General features: G+C 42.9%; 1 protein-coding gene across 9 annotated transcripts in view; it reads left to right on the top strand.

Moving 5' to 3' along the window:
• F13A1 (coagulation factor XIII A chain) overlaps positions 1-22,920 on the top strand; it is a 191,927-nt gene that overhangs the window by 126,176 nt on the left and 42,831 nt on the right. For 6 of the 9 annotated variants that reach the window (XM_042808748.1, XM_042808749.1, XM_042808747.1 and 3 more), the window contains 3 exons: positions 4,579-4,735; positions 8,216-8,367; positions 14,430-14,618. In XM_042808748.1, coding sequence (XP_042664682.1) covers positions 4,579-4,735; positions 8,216-8,367; positions 14,430-14,618 — 498 coding nt within the window. Of the gene's footprint in view, positions 1-4,578; positions 4,736-5,768; positions 6,352-7,157; positions 7,302-7,381; positions 8,368-14,429; positions 14,619-22,920 lie in introns of those variants that run through there. The other 3 variants (XM_042808753.1, XM_042808752.1, XM_042808754.1) reach the window with 3 other exon arrangements.

Here is a 22,920-nt window from a genome sequence, read left to right as displayed (position 1 = left end):
TGTACACTTCCTTATTTAAGCAATTATTTGGCTCATTAACACAAAGATATGGTCAGTCTTGGGACTGAAAGATGGATCAACAGCCCTATTTGGCAAACATATTTGGAACGAATCAAGAAACTGTTCCACTAGAGAATTGCCAAAGTGGTGGAAATGCAACAGCAACAGGCAGCTTAAGAGTTTCTGTACACACAGTTATTGTATAATGTTGATTTTGTTGAGGTGAGCACGTCACAGGATTTAGGTATATGTCTAAAGATGGCATTATGCGCTTGAACATGCTTCAGGTTTTTGTTGTTATGAATCTACATGCTACATCTGTGTTTGTATTAACAGGAGAAGCTGTTCTACAAGACTTTGGGCATCTTAAAATGTGTTTTTGTTCTGAACTGGAACAGGAAGTTTTACCCTGAAATGAGATTGAAGAAATCTTTAATTCTAAACATCTTGTAATTGAGCATACTTGAAACATTGTGTTTCAGTAACACTGAAATGCTCTGTGAGATTAACATTGAAATATTGCATGTTCACATATGGTACAAAATTAATGAGAACCAACTGTCAACTAAGCATGCTGGGGCTGCCTGGGTTGTAAGTAACCCATCTCCTGGTTGCAGGAAGAGCTCTGATCTGAACTAGCTTCTCAACTGAGGTGCAGTTCTCTTTTAACACAGTCTAGCACTAACCCAAGGATAGCCATGTAAGACCTGTTCACACTCACCAGCTCTATGTAGGGACATCTACGGTGTTTTGCACCAGGTATCGGGTACAAGTGCCCCAGGGGCACAGAGCACAGATTTTATGTGTTTGTATTGTAGCTTGTTTTGGTCTACTCTTGGTTTTTCTGTTCTGGCCTGATCCAAGGTGACTTCACACTGTCCACAAGAATGATAGTATGGGCACAGCACAAACAGATGACCTCCATTTACATCTGGGACTGTATGTGACAAGTCAGCCCCTTTGGAGATGAGTGTAAGGGACAGACTGAATTGCAGTTATTGAGCTCAACCTTGTTTTAGCAGGGACTTTGAAGTTCTCTTCCCTCTGCTCCCCCTGTCCTGCTGTGGACATCCTAACATCTCATATCTGGGGGACTTCACCCTGGCTGTAAACATACAAGTTGAAATAACTGAATCAAATCTAATTATGTTATGGTAATTTCTCACAAACTATTTTTTCAATTGATGATTTTCTTGCAAAAAGTTTCAATGTTGTGAAATCAGCATTTGGTGGAGGGAGACTGACATGCTGGAAAAAATTCAAACAGGTCTGGAAGTCTGTAGAAAGGATCATAGAATCACAGAATGGTTTAATTTTAAAGATCATTTAGTGCACCATCCCTGCCCTGCCATGGGCAGGGGCACCTTTCCCTGGATCAGGTTGCCCAAAGCCCTGTAGCTACCCTGACCTCAAACACTTGAATGGGTGGGACACCCACAGCTTCTTTGGGCTACATGTTCCAGTGTTGCACCAGCCTCATAGTAAAAAATTGTCTTTCTTATCTCTATTCTAAATCTATTCTCTTCCAGTTTAAAATCATTACCTCTTGTCCTACCACAACAGACCCTTGTAAAAAGTCTCTCTCCATTTTTCTCTTCAGCCCTCTTTAAGTATTGAAATAGACTGCAATGATCTCTCTCTGGAGCCTTCTCTTCTCCAGGCTGGACAAGCCCAGCTTTCTCAGCCTGTCTTCTCGGGAAAAATGTTCCAGCCTTCTGATCATTTTGTGTGTCCCGTGTCTGAACCTACTCCAACAGATTCCTGCCCCAGAGCTGGATGCAGTACTGCAGCTGGGATTTCTCAAAGGCAGAGTAGAGGGAGACAATCACCTCCTTCTCCCTGCTGGCCACCCCTCTTTTGATGCAGCCCAGGATACAGTTGGCCTTTTGGACTGCAAGTGCACACTGCTGGCTCATGTCCAGTATTTCATCTATCAAAACACCCTAGTCCTTCTCCATAGGTCTGATCTCTATCCATTCATGCTTTCAGGTGGTACTTTTACTGGAAACTGCCCTAACCCAACTGCAGCACTTTGCGCTTGGACATGATGAACTTTATGAGATTGATATAGGCCCACCTTTCAAGCCTCTCTAGATGCTTCTGGGTGGCATCTCTTCCTTCTGTATCAGTTGCACCACTCAGCTTGGTGTCCTCTGCAAACTTGCTGATAACGCACCCAATCCCAAGGTGTTAATAAATATACTGAACAGTACCAGTCCCCATACAGATCCCTGAGGGATAGTATTCATCTCTGATCTCCACCTGGACACTGAGTCATCGACTACAATTCTCTGGATGTGGCCATCCAGCAAGTTTCTTACCCACTAAATAGTCAATCCATCAAATTATTTTCTTTCCAATATAGAGAAAAGAATCTTGTGTGGGATTATGTAAAAGGCCTTATAGAAGTCCATTTAAATGGCATTGGTTGCTCTTCCCTTGTCTACTTACGTAACCATGGTAGGAGGCCACCAAATTGCCAGGCACAATTTGCCTTGGTAAAGCTATGTTGATAGTCTTGAATAATCTCCCTGTCTTCCGTATGCCTCAACATAGCTTCCACGAAGAACTGCTTCACGATTTTCCTGAGCACAGAGGTGAGGCTGACTGTTCCTTTTTTAAAAACTGAAGTGATATTTCCTATTCTCCTGTCACTGGGGACTTCACCTAGTTGCCATGATGTCAAATATGATGGAGAATGGCTTTTGATTACTACATCATCCAGTTTCCTCTGATGCATCTGATCAGGCCGCAGAGATACACATATGGTTAGGTTCATCAGGTGATCTCAAATCCAGTCTTAAAGTATAGTGGGAGGAACTTACTGTCCCAGTCCCTGCCTTGATCTTCAGACGTTTGAGAGAAAAAGAAGGGAGAAATTTTGGTCCAACTCCTCAAATTCCTATCTCTTTTCTCAGTCTTGTTGCCTGACAGATCAAGTAGAGTTGGCCCTTAGGTCAAGAGCTTCACTTTAGGTAAATGGCATTGATTAGACGATACAGAGGGATTTGCTTTAGAAGAGTCTTTCTCTTTGCCGTATACATATGATATGTATGGTGAATTTTTTTCAGAGAAACACTTTCCATGAAGAAGCTTTCCCTCCAAAAGTTCATGGCTTTGCTTTGATAACCTGTCCTTTCATTTGGGGCTGAAATATTGATCTAAGGTCTGCAACCTTTGTGCCTCTATCATCTTCAGGGTCAGCTGGCCAAAGCAAGGAAGTAGTCCACCTCCATTTTTAAGAGATGTTTCTTCATTATTTAGGGCCTCAGCTCTAGCAGAACACAAACCAGTAAACAAAGCTGGAGCCCCTGAAGATCATCTCTTATGAAATACCTCTTTGGCCTAGTTTGGCTATCTTTCTGTGAGATAATTAAGGCAACTCTGGTACAAAAACAGTGAAATGCTTTGAATTCAGATGTCAGTAGGAGTAGGAGTGGGAACCTGGATTGTATGCTCATAACAGCCAACGTGATTCTTTTTTTGTTGCAGTTACTACATGTACAGTTATGTTTATGTCTCAGGAAGAAAGATGCCTTCACATGAGTACAAAAAGATAGATGTCTTTTCCAACCTTTAACTCATGAGCTGGCATGTGCTTCAGTGTAATCTGATACTTATTGTTGGAAATGTATTTTACATAATTGGCAGTGGCAGCCGCATAATCTGAGAGGGAAAAAAAAGTGTATTGAACTGTATACTATGTATCACTGTTAATGATTTTGAGTGGCATCTATAAAGGATAATATAGCACTTGAAAGTTATGCTTCAAAACCTAGATAAAATTCTTTTATTTTTTCATTTCTAAGCTGCATTTCTTCTCACCTCATTGTAGACGTTGGCTGTATAGATGCATACGGTGGGATCCATCACCTCAGGCTCCCTTTGCAGTCAGTACAAGAAACAGGCACTTTTAGGCCATGATTCATCTGACCTATTTACATGTGTGCTGTAGGAGGAGATGAATCACTGCCTAGACTGCATCTCTGTGGAGGATAAAGAAAACCTAAGATGGCCAGCTCAGACGTAGATGCTTATATGGATCTACAGATTGAATTTAAACTTGTGGTTTGGAACGGTATTTTTCAGAGAAGAGTTAAATTTCTTAAGCCACATTTTCTTAGCAGAATGTGTGTATGAATATATGTATATATATAAAACAACCATATATATGTATATATATAACCACATATATATGGTTTTTTTTGTTGTTTTTTTTCCCTGCAACAGAAACATTTGCAACAATATCTTTTGAAAACTGGCCTTATATCCCCTGCTCCAAATGTTCCACCATCTGAAGATCTGCCATTTTGTCTCTCTCTGCCTCTACCCCTCTTTCACACATACTGTCTTGTACACATGCTGTATTTCAGAGCTGGGCCTTCTGAACGTTCAGCATTAGTTCAAAATATACTCCTCTGTGAGTGGTAGCCAGAGCTGCTAAACACATAGAGATAAATGAGCTGGTTTTGGTTTTTAAAAATTCGAAAGCAAAATATGCGAACAAAACCACCAAATGAACAGTTCTGATATTTGCTTCTGTTTAAAAATAACATTTTTGTTCATATTTTCTGCTAGAGTCTGCTCTACTCTGCCTCCTTGGTAAGGCAAGGCATTATAGGGAGAGAGATATTGGTTTCTGGAAGACAAGTAACGATGTGGAAGGAAGAGGAAGACAGACTTGGTCATCTAAGAAAGAGTGCAAATTTCCAAGTGAAACTCCGAGAAGAAAGAGGTAAAGGTGTATTATATGTAGATTACTGGTTTATGGGAATAAGAATTATTTCCTTCCAGGGATGGTTATGCATGTACATGTAGTACCATGTCCCAGTGCATCTGAATTCACAACTAGCCTGCAAATGGGCCCAAAGGTAATATTTGAGGGAGTAAAAAAAAGAAAAAAATTAAAAGAAGAAGAAGAAAAGTAAGAAAGGAATTCACTGTTTTGCAAAGCATTACAATGCTCAGCTGCTGCCAAGGAGTTCTCAGTGGTAAAACAGTGGTAGGCAAAATACCCCTGCCATCCAGCCACTGGCACGCAGCACAGCAAACCATTTACATGAGCACCTGGCTGAGGAGTTTGCTTATGACAGATCTTCACACACTCTCCTTTCTGTCTGTAAAGCTTTACTGACTCATGTTTTGTGGGGTTTTCCCCTTAAACTTGTATCTGGCATGGAGTAATGCTGACCCTCATGATAACAGAAAACTGAATTTGGGATAACCCTTCGCAGTGCAAACTTTCCAAACATTTAAGAGCTTTTCTGTGGTGATCATGAGGAAGGGCTGTCCATCATTCAAAGTCCGTTGTGATCAATGAGAAGAGCATCTACAACTGCAAAGGTCTTTAGCAAAAGCCACAAGCATTTGATGGCTGAGTAACAAGCATGGTCTCAGCCCTTTAGCAATGCAGGAGTTTCTTCATGAAGAAAGACTGCTCTTTCACCGGTCATTCCAGAACACCATTCATTAAATATAAGGCCCTACAGGAAAAACAGGCCTTCGTGTTCTCTGTGCCCCCTCCTGAATCAGCTCTGACGTCAGTAGTTTCAAACCATAGATGCTAAATTAAGGCCAGTGCAGTCTAATAGGCAAGGAAGGGCAAATGCTAAAAATTCAAGGTAATGAGAAAATACCTGGCATCTGGAGCTGTCATAAGCATGAATTTACATCACTCCCCACAAAATAAATAAATTACAGCCTATGAAATGTTACTCTCCCTGGATGCAAAGCTGCTGCCAAAAATTTTTCTCTCTGTCCTTTCTCAGTGATTGTCAGCTTCTGCCAAATGCTCCGAAGAGACCTGAAGGGGCACAAGGAGAGACATCTACAACTGCTGGCTTCTGAAGCATGAGGGCTGGGATCATTTGGCTGCATCCACTCACTGCCGTTCCCACTCTGACTGAAAGTTTTCCTCCTGGCTCTGACAGCACTGCAGCCACTTGGGGAAGCACATAACTGCCTCGGGAGATGGAGTTTCTTATTTGTGTTGCAGGCCTCCAGCAGGCATGGCACCAAGGCAATATTTACTTCAGTTTCTGTAACGTCATCACAGCAGCTGCAGTTTTGGGAACTGAAGTACTGGCTGGAAGTAGAAGGAGAGGCACACCATGCAGAAATCAGAGTGGAAAAAAGGAGAATTGGCAGCCAGCCTCCTCCCCCAGAAAGCTCATTGTGTTCCTGGATGTCAGGGGCATTGCTTGCCCAACAGATGGTTACCATAAGGACCATCTGCAGAGAAGAGAGTCCGTAGAAACTGCAGTTCAGGACAACAGCAAGACCAGATCTCTCCTGATGGGGTGCCGGCACACTTGGGGGAGCACAGCAGAAGAAGTACAGTGCCCTGGCCAGGTGGCTTTCTGTGCTGTTTGCCTAGCAGTCTGCTGCAGGAGATAAAGGAGTGTTTGGGGCCCTTTGACTCTGAGGTAGCATAGTAGCATAGCACAATGCTCATGTGCAGATAGTGAAGCTGGCTCCAAAACCTCTGCAGTCTGAGTCTCAGCAAGCAATCCTGGCAGTCCCCAATTACGTTAGAGCTTAGTGAAACTGAAGAAAGTTGGTCTGTAGGTAGAATGCTTTCGTCAGGTACTGCTCCTGACACAGGTTGTTAACGATACACAAATTATCATGGGTAAGAGCAGAAGGTCAGTTGCCCTAAACAGAACTGATTGGAGCACAACACCTTAACTCTCCTGAATTGCACAGTTTCTCATAGAAAAGATCTTGTTTGTTGAGCTGGCAATGAGCTTTCCATGCTCATGTGCCCCATAGTCTTAAGAAGGACTGCTGTGAGGCACCATGGAGAGAAAGCGTTGCTGTTTTCTACCTTGGAGTACTCTGAAAGTCAGCACCTCAAGCTGCAGTGTAGGCATCCTGATCTAGAGACACTATTAAGACTGACAACTTTGTGTCACTCAGAGAATCTCTTCCACTTTCTATGCTCTTGTACCATGAGAAGCTCTACTCTATATCACTGAGGACTGAAACTTCAATGCCTGGGTTGTTTCCTTAGCCCAAGAACTCTGAAATACTCCTGATAAGTGGTTCCTGATGAGAGGTGGGGGAAGGTAGGCAGGGAGAGGGAGGGGAAGCAAAGACGTGCCAGCAGTGGTGGCAGATACTTGGAGATGGTGTGGGGAGGGCTTGGCAACCCTTTCAGCACTGTCCTATTGCAACAGGAGGGAGGAGGATATACAGAAGTTACTTAAAAGCCCTCAACTTTTTCCAGGCTTCTATTACACATCAGAAAATCTGCAAGGGAGAAGACAAAATTAAAAAAAAAAAGACTATCTGAAAAGAAGGTACCCTTGCTAACTAGAAAACTTCCTTTAAGAGCTTAATACTATTAAATAATTGCTGTATTTTGAATTGATGTTTTCAGGAGCTTTGGGAAGAAGCTGTGTTCTCAGCCATGAATATTTTCTCAGATGGATGGTGTGGCTCTTTCGTTACTACGTGCTTTCACTGAAATAGATGTGAAAGCAGTTTTGACTAGCTCAAAGAGAAGTCTCTGATCAGCCTACATCTGAGATTTCCCTTAAGGTTGCTTGTGGGAGAGAAATAAGTGGATAAGTGCCTTTTTTTCTTTCTTTTTTTTCCGTCTCTCTTTCTCTCTCCTCAAAAGTGGGTTCTCTGTGTGTAGGAAATAGTCCTTTGGATATTGGGTGTTTGTGTGCATAGAGACAAAAAATACAGTATTTCAGTAGTCATCTGCAGAATGTTGAGGGCTGTAGTATTTGAGATGATTGCAATATAACTTAGACTGTCGTTTTTATTAGAGAGAGGTGGTATGCAGTGTACTTCCTAGGAATATAATTTGTTATTTAGGGTGCAATAATATTGTTTTAGAGGGTGGGAAAGATGGTAATTTTCCACCTTTTTACCAGAAATTCCCAAATGTTTTTAATGCCCTGCTTCTCCTAGACAAATACTTCTGTATTAAGCTTTCCTTTCCTCCTTCCACCCCCCTTCTTCTCTTATTCATGTGTTTTGACAAACACAAAATGGCTTACAATCCTCAGAGAGCTGTACTCCATCATTAGACTGATGTTTTCTGCCTCTCAGTTTTTATTTATGTGAATCTAAAAATGTGTAGCTCGCTGGCACCCCACACTGTTTCCGGTTTCTCCCATCTTATATGTGCTACGCTGGCTCGTGTGTGCTTTTTCCTTGCACTTTTTCTTTCTTACGTGGTATTACAACATCTCTAATACAGGATGTCTGAACCAACGAGCACCAACAGAGAGAAGAAACAACCTCCCCTGAATGGGCGAAGAGGCCTCCCATCAAACAACTCCAATGCTGAAGAAAATGATGTCCCTGAAATGGATGCTTTTGGTCTGATACCTCGAGGATTTAATCCAAAAGGTACAGTGTAAAGTTTAAGACATACATCTGGTTTTGCTTCTAACCTTAGAGAGTGGTTTAAAGTTGAGAGTATTTTTTTTTTCCAGTTTGATTACAATCACAGAGTAACTTTAGCAGGACTTCCTCGAGTCTTTAAGTTTGTGGCTGACTGTTCTCGGGCTGGGCTGGTTGAAAGCTCCACTTTGCAGGGGCGACAGAGGGGTGTCACTGAACATCTGGAGTGGGAGAACGCATATATAGATAGAGTTTCCTAACCAAAGTCATCAAAACTTGTCATTGCCCTCAGTAAAAATCCTGTCTCTGGTCGCTTTTTCCGAGCTCTGGACCAGCCCCTTTCCTTGAAGCAGCTGGTGGTGAAGCAGGGCAAGACACTGATCTGGGTTAAAAGCAGGCTTTTGGACAGAAGAAGTAGAATAGAAAGTTTAATTTAGTATTTTTTAGTTCCACTTCAGCCTGGCTCACCTGTTGGCTTCAGGCATGGGATGCCTGTTTGGTGGCCCTGCTAGGCAGGGGGGTTGGAACTACATGATCCTTGAGGTCCCTTCCAACCCGGGTGATTCTGTGATATGAAGGAAGTAGAAGCATCCCCTTTTATTGACCCTTCTGGTTTATACAGGCTTAAACTGACTGTGAATCTGCTGCAGAATGCTTTTACTAGATGGTCAACTCACTCATAAAAATGGCTGGGAAACTGAAAAATTCTCCTGCGGAAAGTGTTTTAATGGTTTGGCTGGGGAGACAAAATATAATTCTGGGGCAAGGAAAATCAGAGTGACTATATTTGGAATGAATCTGAAAAGCACAGACAAGATTTAGAGGAAAATGGAATTGGATCCTGAATGAGACACCGACACAATGATGGTTTGATTTTTTTTTTTTTTTTTTTTTTTTGCCTAAGATTAACAACAGAACCTGCTGCATGTAGCAACTCACAAAAGTGAGATGTGATAATACTTAGTACTCATACGGAGCTTTTCATCTGGAGTTGAAAGAGTGTTTAATAAATGTGGATGAGCATTAACTGCTTCGTTTTACACAGTAGAAAACAAGCAATGAGATTTTCGGTGACAAGCTCAGAGTCCTGTTGGAAATCGTTATTTCTGTAAACTTAATCATCTGCTTTGCCCATGTCCTCCCCTTTTATTACACACATGTTGCTTTAAAAAGCATTTCTTTAAAAAACGCCTGAGCAAACCAACTGGAATGTTAAGATGGTAGGAACTTTGCTTTAACTTTTTCAGACAACCCTGTAGCTCTGGGAAAAATATGAGTGTTTAAATTGTCAAAGGTAGTATAATACAGGTCCTGACTATGTATATTTTCAAATTCAGTACACCTGGTGCAGGATACCTTGGAGGGAATGCAGTCTGTAGCTAAAATGCATCAGTTCTGAAGGAAGGTTCCTATTAGCCTGGGGGGAAACCTCATTGCAGCCTTCCAGTACCTCAAGGGAGCCTACAGAGAGGAGGGGAGCCAACTCTTTACAAGGGTAGATAATGGCAGGACAAGAGAAAATGGTTTTATATTGAAAGAGGGAAGACTTAGGTTGGATATAAGGGGGAAGTTCTTTACCAAGAGAGTGGTGAGGTGCTGGAACAAACTGCCCAGAGAGGTTGAGGATGTCCCATCCCTGGAGGTGGTTGGGGCCCTGGGCAGCCTGGTCTAGTATTAGGTGTGGAGGTTGGTGGCCCTACATGCAGCGGGGGAGTTGGAGGTTGTTGATCTTTGAGGTCCCTTCCAACCCAAGCCATTCTATGACTTCTATGAAGTGCTTAATATCAGGCTCTGAATGAGTGTGGTGCTGAGAGACAAGAGCATCTCTGTTTTCTGAAGTGTAATGGGAACGGGAATGTGAGGTCAAATGAGTTGAGGCAGAAGGCCGCCTCATGAGGTGACGCTGCAGATGAGAAAACAGCCCTTGTCCAAAGCAGGAGTTTGTGTGGCCAAAGGATCAACTTGACTATGGGACTAGTATGGCTGAAAAAATAAATTTAATTATTACAGCAAAACTCTTATTGTACAGCTGGGTCAGCTCTGCTATACAGTTCTGCTCTGCAGTGCTTGTAGCAATAATATGCAAGGGTGACCTGGGTGGAGGAAAGGGAAGGGACGGTAGCAGCATTCCTGCCTCAGTGCACATCAGCTGTGATTTAAGCCTGTAACACCAGCTGATGTATATGTGTTCCCTGGACACTGTTTTGCGGTAGGATGTTTAAATCACCTGTCAGAGAATGTTAAATGTATATTACCAAATGTTTTCCACACACAACTCAGATTGGCACTTGTGTTTGGAAGCTGAGCCTACCAAGAGCAATTGCAGCACTGGGGTTGAAGTGAGAGCCTGCAGGCAGAGCAGGAGCAGCAGGGTACTGCAGGGTGAACATGGACTTTGCCATGGACTTCTTGCACCACCTTCATCCTCTTCTCCTTCGCACTTCCATACTTGTGGGTTGTCCAAGCCTTTTGTAATGGTTTGTGTATTTCACTTCCACATCACCCTGAAAAAAAGCAGGCCAATGCTTTTATCCCTGCTTGTACAACTATGGTGCTTTCTAAGCTCTGTGGTAGGATGGGACATTTGCTGTAAACATCTAAATGTTGGTGTCTTCATCCGTGTCAGATGTTAACCAACACAGAGCTAGCCCAGCCGGAGGTGAGAATACAGTTCTTCCCAACAGGCAGTGAGTGTCTCTTCCAGGGTGTCTTTCTCAGCTCCAATGGCTGCAGCAAGCAGATCTCACCGGCCATAAGACATTACATGTCTGGCTCACAACATTTAGATGCCTACATTTAAAGGACTTTGTCTTGAGCTGAATCCTGCCCTTGTTCTGTGCAGTGTAGGTGTCTACAGCTGAGCTACTCACCCTCGTTTCCCTTGACAGCCAATAGAGAGAAATAGGCATTTTTAGGCTGTGATTCATTTGACCTATTTTAGCTACTACTCTAGGATGAGGTAAACTCTGTGCTGAACGAGCTCTCTGCTGACACCCACTTCAATTGCACTGAATCACAGCCACGTTAAAATTGGTGGAGACCGCAGGGACTGCTGCCTCCCCAGCCTGGTCAGCTGGCTGCCTGCTGCAGGCTGCTTGCTGCAGGCTTCCTTGGCAAGAAGCCTGTGTTTCTTTGTACACCTGTGCTGTGTCCTCCCCGTGGCTCTTCCTAGCCACCTCATCTCCCCACACTGAGTTATAAGTGGGCCTGACGCATGCAGACGGCTCGGTGGGAGGACACAGCCTTGGGGCTCTGCAGCCTACAGGCTGCCCACATGGCCTCCTTTACTAAGTGTGGGGACTGCCAGGGAATCGTACATCCCCCATTGGCAGAGACCATCACCTCCTTTAAAAACTCCTTGGTATGTAACCCGGAATCCTTTCTCTTTTGTCCTCCAAGAAAACCTGATGATTGCTGGTTATTTTTGGAATTGAAAAGCAGCACAAGATTGTGCTCATTTATTCATTTCCAACCAAGGTTAACATAGAATCATAGGCTTGTAGCATGGCTTGGGTTAGAAGGGACCTTAAAAGCCACACAGTTCCAACCTCTTGCTGTGGGCAGGGCTGCCACCACCAGTGGAGGCTGCCCAGGGCCCCATCCAGCCTGGCCTTGAGCATCCAGGGATGGTGCACCACAACTTCTCTGGGCAGCTGATGCCACTGCCTCACTGCCCTCTGAGAAAAGAACTTCTTCCTATCATCTCACCTCAATTTCCGCATTACAAAAGCTTTAAGAAAACATGAGTCTGCTACCTCTTGCACAGGAAACCTACTTGCACTAAATAGTGGATGAGGCTGTGACAAACCATCACATAGATCTGACTTCAAAGGAGACCCCTGATGTCCACCCATCCCTCACAGACAGGCAGCAATGTGTGCAGCACTTGGACCTTTCCTTTTGATTACTTCACCCTACCCTGGTGAAGATGTTTGTGTATCCTGTTACCCTGCTCACTTTTGTCCTCTCTAATTACCATTACTGTAATTAGCACAGGCTCAGTCACAGGTCATCTTCATCTGACGAGCTCAAAGAAGTTCATTTTAACACTGAGAGAGAAGTGTGTTGTGTGCAGATGTGTATGATTGTGTTTTGACAGGAGCCTTGTAAAGTCCTGGGAAAAAAATGAAGCAAAAGCTGAACTGACACCCCAGAGTGGCTGAGCTTTGTAGTTCCTTGAACGGGTTAACTTGCAAAGGAAGGGCAGGGTCTCTTGCCTTTTGTTTCAGAGCATGAGATGAAAACACAACAAATGTTCAAAAGAATTTTTATGCCTCCCTGGAAGCAGGGAGAAGCTGAGCCAAACTTACTGATGGTTAGATCTCTCACAGAGCTGTGATGTGCAGCTTTTACACGGGATGTTTCTAGCCTAAGAGAGATTGGGAGAGAAAACAGCAGAGGCTCTCCTGTGCTCTCTTTTTACAGCCCTCCAGGAAATTTCTGCCTTGCATAATTTAATTATGACCTTTGTCAGCATTCTTGTGAGTGTGTGTGGGTAAGTTTTGCAAGGAGGGAGGTGAAAATGCTCCCTATTTCATAGAGGCACATTGAGAAATTATTTCTGAGCAAAAAGCATTTGAAATTTCACGCAAGATCCATCTCTGTAGCTCCAGCCAACACTAAGGCCTGTGGGGATCTACAGAAGTTATTCCAGAAGCCTGGAGAATTGAGCACAGAGTTACAACAACACTGCCATGGAGTTTTACCTTGCCCAGAGCCTTCTTGCCTGCTGTGGCTTCCTGCCTGCAGGAGAAAGCTGCCTGCAGAGCTGTGTTCTGAGGTTCTGTGCAGTGGGCTGTGTTTAGCTGCCAGTGACTTGACTGTCCGACTCATTTGCTGAGTATATCACTCGTGCTCGCAGTGTACTCAGCAGCAGGCCAAATGAGCCACCATGTGAGGACACACAGCTCTGCCAGCTGCTGGAAGTGTGCTCCTCTTCCTGCCAGCCATGAGTTTGGCTCTGTATTTGTCACTATAAAATGCAGAAATTGGCTGGTTTCTGTCAGCACCTGGAACTGCAAGCTGAGAGCTGCAAATCAAGCTTTACTTCTCTGTCTCTCTCCTCATGGCAATAATGGGCCTCCTGGCAGAATTTTCATGATTATCTGTCCAAGCATGAAGGAGGAAGAATGATGTTTGGTTCAGTTCTGTATGATTGCTCACTGTTACAAGGAACTGGCTGTGAAGCTACTGGGTACAGCTTCAGTGTGTATGGGGACGGAGCTGTTGTGTGTGAAGGCTTCCACTGTGCAGTTTCTCAGCATGGTAGTCACATAGCTGGTAGTGACTGCAAGTGCCTTTGGCTATCCAAGTGCCACCACACGCTGGTCATGAGCTGAGCAAGCCAAATGCTGACAGCTATAACCCTTTAGATAGCCCTGATTTGAAGGGAGTGAGGCATTTACTTTGCTTGTGCATGTTATAGATACCCTCTGCTATTTGACTATGACTTTATACTGTAATTGCATACTATCATGTCATATTGAGTTTTCATAAAAGATGCTAATAGCAGTGGAGGTGTTCTGAGAAGCTGAGTCTAGACATGTATAATACACCAAAGCCTTATTTAATACAGGCATCCAAGCTCACAGCTGAAAGCAAGATCATTAAAGCCTCTCAGGCTCTGCAGCACTTGGTAGCAGTCGTGCTTTACAAACATTAACGTATGTACTTAAGCATCAAAAAATCCCTCTGAATATGCATTTTACATGGAGCCACAGCTGTCAAAGACCCTGATTGTGCCCAGACCTGCAGAAAGCTGATGCAAAAGGAAGGACAGAGCACAGCTCTTCCTGGCATCATTCAGCTTTTCACCCGTTAGAACCTGCCCTTTGTGTCATTGCTTTCACCATTTGTGAGAACCTTATGTCCTTTGCAAAAGCAGCAAGTAGGTGAAGAAGTTTCAGCCCATAAAACCCTGCTCAGGCAGAAAGGTGCTAGCCTCAAACAGGTCCAGCACACTCTTGCATTTCTTGATGGAGCAAAGCTGGAGAAGGGAGGGACAGGGCTTCTAATGCTGATGATGTCCATAATGTGACTGCTTTCTGTTCATTGATGTGCCTCTGCAGATTACCTGCGTGTTGTGGATATTCATATGTTCAAAGAACCCAATGAGATCAACAAGCAGCAGCACCACACCGACAAGTACTACAATCCCAAGCTGATAGTGCGTCGAGGACAGCCTTTCCAAATCCAGATTGACTTCAGCCGACCCTATGAGCCAGAGAAAGACCAGATCTGGCTGGAGTATTTGATAGGTAAGCACCAGGCAAAGACTGTTTTCTTAGCAAGTAAGGTAGAAAAGTCTGACAAACAGGAGCACGTCAGTACTTAACGGCTGGGTCTTTTCCTATTCTCATTGGTAAACCATAAACCATAAACACACGCTTAAACAAAGCCAAATAAATGGTTTTCTAAACAGGGTCTGAATCCTTGAGAAGTCAACAAAATTACTTGTGAGAGAAGGAGCAATACTTGGAGATTTTTATTTAGCAAGAAGCTATATTTTATTGAGCTTTCAAGGTTATTTGTTTCATAGCATATGGCAATGCTGAGAGGTAGATGGAATGGGAAACACCTGTCATTAGTGTTCAGGAGATGAAGGGAGGAGGAGTCCATTGTTTGCGGTGGGAAAGATGGCTATGAGCTGAGATAACAAAATGTTGGATACACAAGGGGAAAAAAAAATAAGCAGAGCGGAAGAAAAGAAGGCCTTATCACTTTGCAGCCTGCATTTAGAGCCAACCTGGTAGCAAGGGAAAAAAAATCAGAGATTTTAGCTTTGGACCAGAAGCTTACTCAGATTCACAATGGATTTACTACAAAAAGAGCAGAGAAAGCATTTTTTCTTCTTACTGAGAGATCTTTGCCAGAGACCCAGATCCAAATCTACCTGTTGTCTTACTGACAGTACAGGACTAAAGGAAGACTTGACCTGGATAGAGAAAGGGGAAAGGCTTTGTCTTCCCGCTGTGCTCCAGAGATGGCCCTCTATTCATCACAGTTCTGGGAAAGCCCTTTCATCTGGAATAATCTGGGAGTTTCTGTGTTAAGACATGATGTTCTGTCTATAAACTCTCTAAAATAGATTTGAATTGATGTTTGCATTTATTTTCCTTAGAGAAGAGGCTCCAAAATTTGTAACATCAGTTTGTGGCTTTTTTTTCCCACTGTTGAATTATAATGACGTGGACATTTATTAGATCTGTTGCCTTTTAAAGCTAGATGGGCATTTATCTCTTAAACATATATGCAAAGAAAAGGTTACTGTCTGCACATTTTTTTCCATGAGTCTCTTCTTTCTAATTTAAATTAAGGTTGGAAGGCATGTTATGACAGTCCAGTGAGTGATTGGCTGAACAGCCACAAGTGCCTTTAAAAATTTAATATGCATAAATATCATTAATTCTTTTGGGATTTAATTAAATTCAAGACTGTTCCCTTAATCTTTATATGTTTAAAACAAACAGCTGTAGCAGAAAAGAAGTGGAAAATGGAGCATTTGTTTTTTATTGCATTGTGCGCTGTTTGCATTTGTTTTAATCCGTTATTCTATGTTGGAAGAAGAAATCTAACACTTCTTTAGATGATACACAGACCACTTGAGACAAGCTACTTGTTTATTTTACCTGTTGCTCTTTCCTAACACACATTTGTCCATGGTTTTCACTTTGAATCTCTAAGCTAAAAACCCTTTCATTCTCAGCCATGGAGGGAGTAGAGTTAAACACAGCCTGAGCCAGGGGAGATTTTGCAGCAAACTCAGTTTTGAGTGATGATTTTGGAGTTAGACTTGGGTGTGTGGTTGTCTTGTCTTTCTGTTCGCATTCTTCGCCACTACTGTCCTTTCTGTGAAATGGGAATAGTAATGCTGAAGTCTCATGTGTAGTGGCTGGAAAACAGCTGAAGGAAAAGAGTTGTATATACAGAATAGTATACAGCACTATTGTGCTCTCTTGCTTTCAAATGTCGGCTTCTGCGAGCACCATTACCTTCTTGCTAGAAGGAATGTAGCTCACAGAAGTCCAGCTGGGAACCAAAAAGTTCAGGCTCCTCTTCTAGGGATCAGTTAATACTGGATGCTCCATGTCCAGTTTCTTGTTATGCACATTTGGTGAAAAGAAAGCGCATGTATTCTCAGAGGCTAGTAACAAAGCAAAACAAAAACAGTCCACAATGGACGAGGTAATAAAGGGAGCTGCAATCACATCACGCAGAGACGGTCTGCTTGACTCTTGCTATTCTCATTGTAGTGGCAAGTCCAATATTTGGTGCCCTGAAGGAGAGGAGAATTCTCTTATTTAGCAATGGGTATCAAATGCCAAAGGTTTCAGTGCTGAGCTTGCAGACGTTTGTCACAGAGAGATTTGGCACGTTTACATCCAGTACTTTTTTTATGTTTGTCTGCCTGAGGAGTGGACATCATCTCCTGTTATGCAAGGTGCCTGGAAACCCAGTCCAGAAACACTGCCTCTCCAGCAGAGGAAGGAAGCAGGCACCTCCAGGTGGCAGTTTAGCCCTGCTGTCTTAAAATGGGACAAATTCTCTGCTAGATTTTTTTTGTCTTCCTCTGTTGACTCCACTCCATAGTCTAAGCTTTGACCTTAAGATGACTGAAGACAGGAGAGTTGAATCTCACCCTTCAGTACTGTCAAGAAGGAGCTACACCTAAGGCATGGCTCAGGCATCAACCATACAGCAAACACAACCTGATCTCAGAGAATCTTTCTGAACAGAAATCGCATTGATGCCTGCTGGGAAAGTACTGAGTAGGAGAGTCTGAAGTGAGGGATATGATGAAATATTGGCAGACTGCTGCAAAATGACCTTTCCAAGGAGCTCCTTCCTTGCCCAAGCAGTGGATTTCAAACAGTGCAGCAGAACCATAGAATACCTGGGTTGGAGGGACCTCTGGAGGCCCCATGTCCAAACCCTTGCTGCAAGTAGGTCTAGCCTGATCATGCTGCTCAGAGCCTTGACCTTGGAGCAAGTTTTGGCTGTTTCCAGAGTTAGGAAGATTACCCTGAGCAATGCAAACTAGGCTGTCCATGAGACATGGGCTCTTCAGAGTGTTTCAAGTTGCCATAAAGTATAAAGAAAGTTTTGGGAGGGACAGCTAGATTGTGTCCCAGATAATTTGGCTGAGAAAACTCGAATTCTCTCTTTGCAGGGCTGTGCCTGCAGTGAGGGCTGTTTACACAAAGCTGTTTAGAAAAGATTAGTCCCCAGCACTGGAAATTTCCCAGCATTGATGTTAATCCAACACAGAATTTTTATCCATTGAAGATTAATTGTGCTCTATTACCATCCTGCTACAATGGTAATGTCCAGATCTTTTGTGTATGTAGAGCTATTCTATTTCCTTTACTCCCTGAAATTTCGTTTTACATCTCTTTTTTGTTCCTGGTTTTCTTCTTTTGAATCATTAAAAAGATGATTAGTGAAGCACATAGAGACTGCTTAATCCTTCTAATTGATAATGAGTCGAGGATACCTGAGATAAATGCTTCTCACGTCACGTGAAATTTGGTCTCAAACACTCACAAAGCATTCAGCATCTTTTGTTTTTTTAAATCTACAGTCCATTTGAGACTATTCACACACAGCCTACAGTGCATGGGATAAATTATATATATATAGAGAGAGAGAATAGAAGTAAAATAATTCTATACATAATATATATATATATACACACACTTAAATATATGTAATTATAGAATTATTTTGTATATATATATATACATATATATATATATATACATATTGAATTATTTTACTTCAATCTCTTGAAGGTCATTTTGAAGTTCTTCTGGGATCATTCCTTATGACTAAAGTCCTTTTTGCCTTAACAGACTGTTTTCCATAGGTAATCATTGGTGAAAATGGCTGGAATGCCAACGTGAATTATTATAATTCAATTTCTCACATAATGCTTCATTAAATTAGAACTGTACATGTATGCCAAAGTGTGGGAAAAAGATTGAGTGTACCAAAAATCTACATGGAAAAATATCCATGTATAAAGATATTATTCCTGTTCTTGTGCTGGACTTCAGCCCTTCTTCAGTACCTGTGTTTTGGGAGCTGGTTCATTACTTCATTTATTTCTTTTCTTGCAACCCACTCCCTGTCTTTAAGGAGAAGAAAGGTGAACATGACCTCTTAGGAAGAACTCATTTTGGTGGTGTGGGGATGAGATAAAAGAGCTGTCTGATTTGAAGTTTCAGTTTACTTGCACCTTTGAGGAGTCTGGAGGAACCAATGAATCCTTCACCCACCTGATTCCCCCTGGTTACCACCCTCATGGTGATGTGGGGTAGAGTTTGTGCTGCTGTTGGCTTTCCACTGTCTGAGCTCTCACACCAGGGGTAGCCAGCCTGGCATGACTGCTGTAAGGTTGCCCCAGTCACTGCTGCACTGGTAGTGATTTCACTCAAAAGCAGACATATGATTAGATAGGCCTTCAATCTTGCTTTAATAGCAGTTTCCTATATGTGGCTGTAAATTCTGGAATGGCTGATAAGTTTATATGGTACATCCTTACTCTAATGATATATTTCCCCACACCCTCATAAATTGTTGACTATTTGTATTTTACTTCAATGGTTTCATAAATCCATATATATGGGTCTAGTTCTAAATATTATTATGAACCTTTTATTCATTGGCATACTTCTGAAGTGATCATAAATTTCAGTCCTCTAGGCTACTGTCACCTTTCCACACGTGTGAATGTGTGGGCACCCACTGACCTACCCTTCTGTACCCCTCAGGCCATAAATCATCAGCTTCTGGCCTGAGATGAGAGCAAATGTGTACTGCTCCCTTTACTGCAGTCTTCCTAGACCCAGTCCAGAGGAATAATTATAAACAGTGAAAGCAACTAAGGACAAAAATATGTTAGACCTGATCCCATATGGCTTATTTAGTTGACATTAAATTCTAACCTATGATCAGAAGGGCATTTGAGTATGACTGAATAGCCAGGGATCCAATGCAGATTGCCTCAGAATCAACAACGCTCCATCTCCCTGCTTAATGAAAAGCTACAAAGAAATGAACAGTTACAGAAACCTATGATGATCTAAACAAGGAGACCAAGCCCACATGGTTGTCCATTTTCTCTGGAAGGTTCCATTTGGAGGAAGAAAGGATAATTTGTTAGCCCCGAACACCTTTCCTAGAAATTAATTCTAGGGAGAGAAAAGACATGTTTGCCAACTCCTAACAAAGAAAAACAAAACTCTCCACTTGCTGAATAAAGACACTGGGGTATTTATTCCCTTCTGGAATTCCTGCCCAGGCTCTAGAGCAGAGAGAAGGGAGTTCCTCAAGATGCTCCATGAATTCTCTCTTTCAAAAGGTTCTTTTATTCTTCCTTTGCATCTCTATAGCAGCATCAAGTGGCGTTTAAAATTAGCTGTATTCTTTAATGTTTTTAATAGCTAAGGCGCATGACTCAGATGTATGTTTTACAACTGTAAAGTACTCATAATATTCACTCCTGGGGCAGAGTGGTCAGATGTTAAGGATTTCTAACTGGAGCTACAAGCAAAAATTATTCTAAGATATTTGGGTTTCCTACATTTCCAAGTTTGTTCTGCAGCACTTCTGAAGGCAATGGGACTAAAGACACTGGGATTTTTAGGAAAAAAATGTTTCTCCTAGCTTGTTATGTTTGAGAACAGCTTCTCTCTCTCTTTTTCCCTTTTCCTTTGTTTTTCTCATTCTGTTTTCTTGTGTTTTCTGTCCCTTTGCCTTCTTTCTCTTCTCTCTCTCTCTCTCTCTCTCTCTCTCTCTCTCTCTCTCTCTCTCTCTTTCTCACACACACACACACACACACACACACACACACACACACGACATCTTTCTCTTCTCCTCCTCTCTTCTCCTCTTACATTCCTTCTTCTTGTTCTTCCTTACAGTGGCTCCAAGCTCCAATTTGTTTATCAACCTGTCGAAATTATTATTCTTCCAGAGCCAGCACTGAAATAGATTCTTTACCCTTTGTAAGAGTGTATCCAAATAAAACAAATGAGCTTTTCGGGGGAATTGTTAATCTCACTCTGTATAATGTATTTCCCAAAGGGCAACAGATTCCTCAACTCTTTTAAAAAACAATCTTCTGATGAGGGTTCATAAAAAACCTACTGAGAAATAGCTTTGCTCACCTCCTTGTCTTTTGAGGTACCCTACTTCCATCAGGAGGGAGAATTACACTGATGTGAACTATATCTTTCAGCCCTTTGCTACCAACTTCCTGCAGGAAGTTTCCTTGCTTCCTGCAGGAAAAGAGCCACTGACTTGCGTAGGGCTTGCACTCTTCAGTCCCTCCATGTTGTGCTGACATCGTGGCACTAGCTCACTGATGGCCGTCTAGGAGCTATCTCATGCACGCACATGTAAAGCAATGCATGTGGTCCTTGGGGATCAAGGGAAATGCTAAACTAGGTGGAGACAGGAACTTCCAGGTGGCTGGGAAGGGAGGAGGAAGAGTGGTACTTGAGCAAGCCATGGTCTTCAGTAAGTGACTAGGAAGTAAAAGCAGCAGGGGGACTTGGCAGACTTGGGGAACTGGGGGAGGAACACTTGTGTTTTGCTGACTGAACTTGCTGTACCTCTCTCTCGCTCTCCCTCTGTTGCTGTAAATCCTTCATGGAGGCAGCAGTGTTATCCAGAATTAAACACAACTGATGGGCCCAGGAGCTGACATGCTAAGGAGCTGAGGCATATGTTAAGAATAACTCATTTTGAGTGCATCTGTGTGTAGCCATAGTCTTGTGTTTTAAATATCTCTTTCTTCTACTGCTGTGTAAATAGATTTTGGCGAGTTTTAACAAACACTGCTCTCTTCTTTCTGCACCTATAGAGTGGGTGGGGGGAGTGGGAAGACTATTGCATACATGCCCGTATTCACACAAGCTTCAGTCATGGTGCATTCACTCACATACTTATTTACTTTTAAAGCCTTGGGATGTAGCAGTGAGGAGAAGAGAGCATTGCTTCTTCAATAGTGATTACAGCTATGTTGCTCCACTTCCCATGTGCCTGGAAACCCGGATGTAGAGCAGAGCTGAGCTGCAACTGAAGTGAATAGGAGCTTTAGGAGCTCAGCTTAGGTAGCTACAGAAACCAAGGTGAGATAAGAAAGGAGAGAAAAGAAGTACCAAAGGCTTGTGCGCTGTGCTGCAAGAAGAGATCAGCATGTTTGTACCATTACATTTACTGTAACTGGGATTTCTATAGAAGCAAAACAGCTGTTTGGCAGTGTCATGGTCAGTGCTTAGCCCTGCACTGAAGTACAGAGTGCTGGAGGCTCCTGAAGGAGGGACGCTGGGAATTCTCTTCTGCCCTGCCATTCCTGGAAGGCAGGACATCATCAGCTACCATTTAGTACTATAACTCTTCTGGGATGTAACAAGAGCCTATAAAAAAGAGACTCTCTCTATGCCTGATGGTATCAGTGCAGTGGCCTCCAGGCTTTCTGAATTTTCATCTGTTTGCTGTTAGAGAAGAGGAGGTGGGGACATCCCAGCAGCATGTCATGCAGCAACTTTGTCTTTCAGATATAAATTTGCTGTGAAATGTCCTCATGTGAGGGCCAGAGCCTCCTATACCCAAAGCACATGTGAGCACTGGGGAATGAAGCAGCCACAGAGAACTGGCTGCATATCATGCCTCAGGCTGCCAGGTCCCAGAGCAAATCAGAGCGTGAGGGATGCTGAGCCAGCTGATGCTGCTGGCAGAAACGCCCTCCTGTCAGCATAAAAAGAATTTATCTTCACTATGTGGCTCCTGGTACTGATATGCACCCAAGCACACCCTCCTGCCTCTCTGCATGTTGAGTTAGCATGAGAGATCCTGCAGAGAGTGCTATGCCAGGAGTTCACAGGCTTTTGGTAATGAGTTTTTAGATAACACTGAATCTCATTCCTTAGAGACTCTCACCTGGAATGTGCAATCACCATTGTGCATTATTCCTTCTGAGAAAGAGCTGACAACTCAGATATCCCAATTATAAGCCAAAATTGGCCATACTTCTCCACTGCAGCCAGAAATGTGTGCTCAAGATGCAGAGAGATTCAAACGGCCAAGCCATCTTGAGAAACATCCCTACAGTGTTGATAAACAAAGTATTGAATCTATGTAGGGATGCTTTTGCCAGCAACCTTAGCATGTGATGCCAAGTACACTCAGCTTCATAGTGCTCTAGTATCAAGGCACCAGATGTGTGTATGTGAGACTAGTGTGGTTGGTGCTGTCAGGTGCCTGGATGTGTGATTACAAATCAGCTCTACAAGCTCCTGTCAGAAGCAACAATTCTCCTGCTCTTCCATTTGCATTTTGGTATTCATTTCAGAAAATGAAGGAAGTTGTCCTCTCTTCATAGAAAATGTTGGAAATGCTTCACTGGGTGCTTTTGAGAGCCCTGACCATCATCCTTGCCTTCCTCCTGGATCCGAGACTTATGCAACTGTTAGCGAGCAGCCAAACTCTGACTGCCAAATCATGTTTGCTTGCATGTTCTGTTTGTAACATCTGCAAATTGTCCTGACTTCT

Source organism: Centrocercus urophasianus, unplaced genomic scaffold (genome assembly GCF_019232065.1).
Source record: "Centrocercus urophasianus isolate 14NV4802_14NV808 unplaced genomic scaffold, USGS_Curo_1.0 seq_11, whole genome shotgun sequence".
Classification (NCBI taxonomy): Eukaryota; Metazoa; Chordata; class Aves; order Galliformes; family Phasianidae; genus Centrocercus; species Centrocercus urophasianus.
This window is presented reverse-complemented; position numbering and strand designations above follow the sequence as displayed.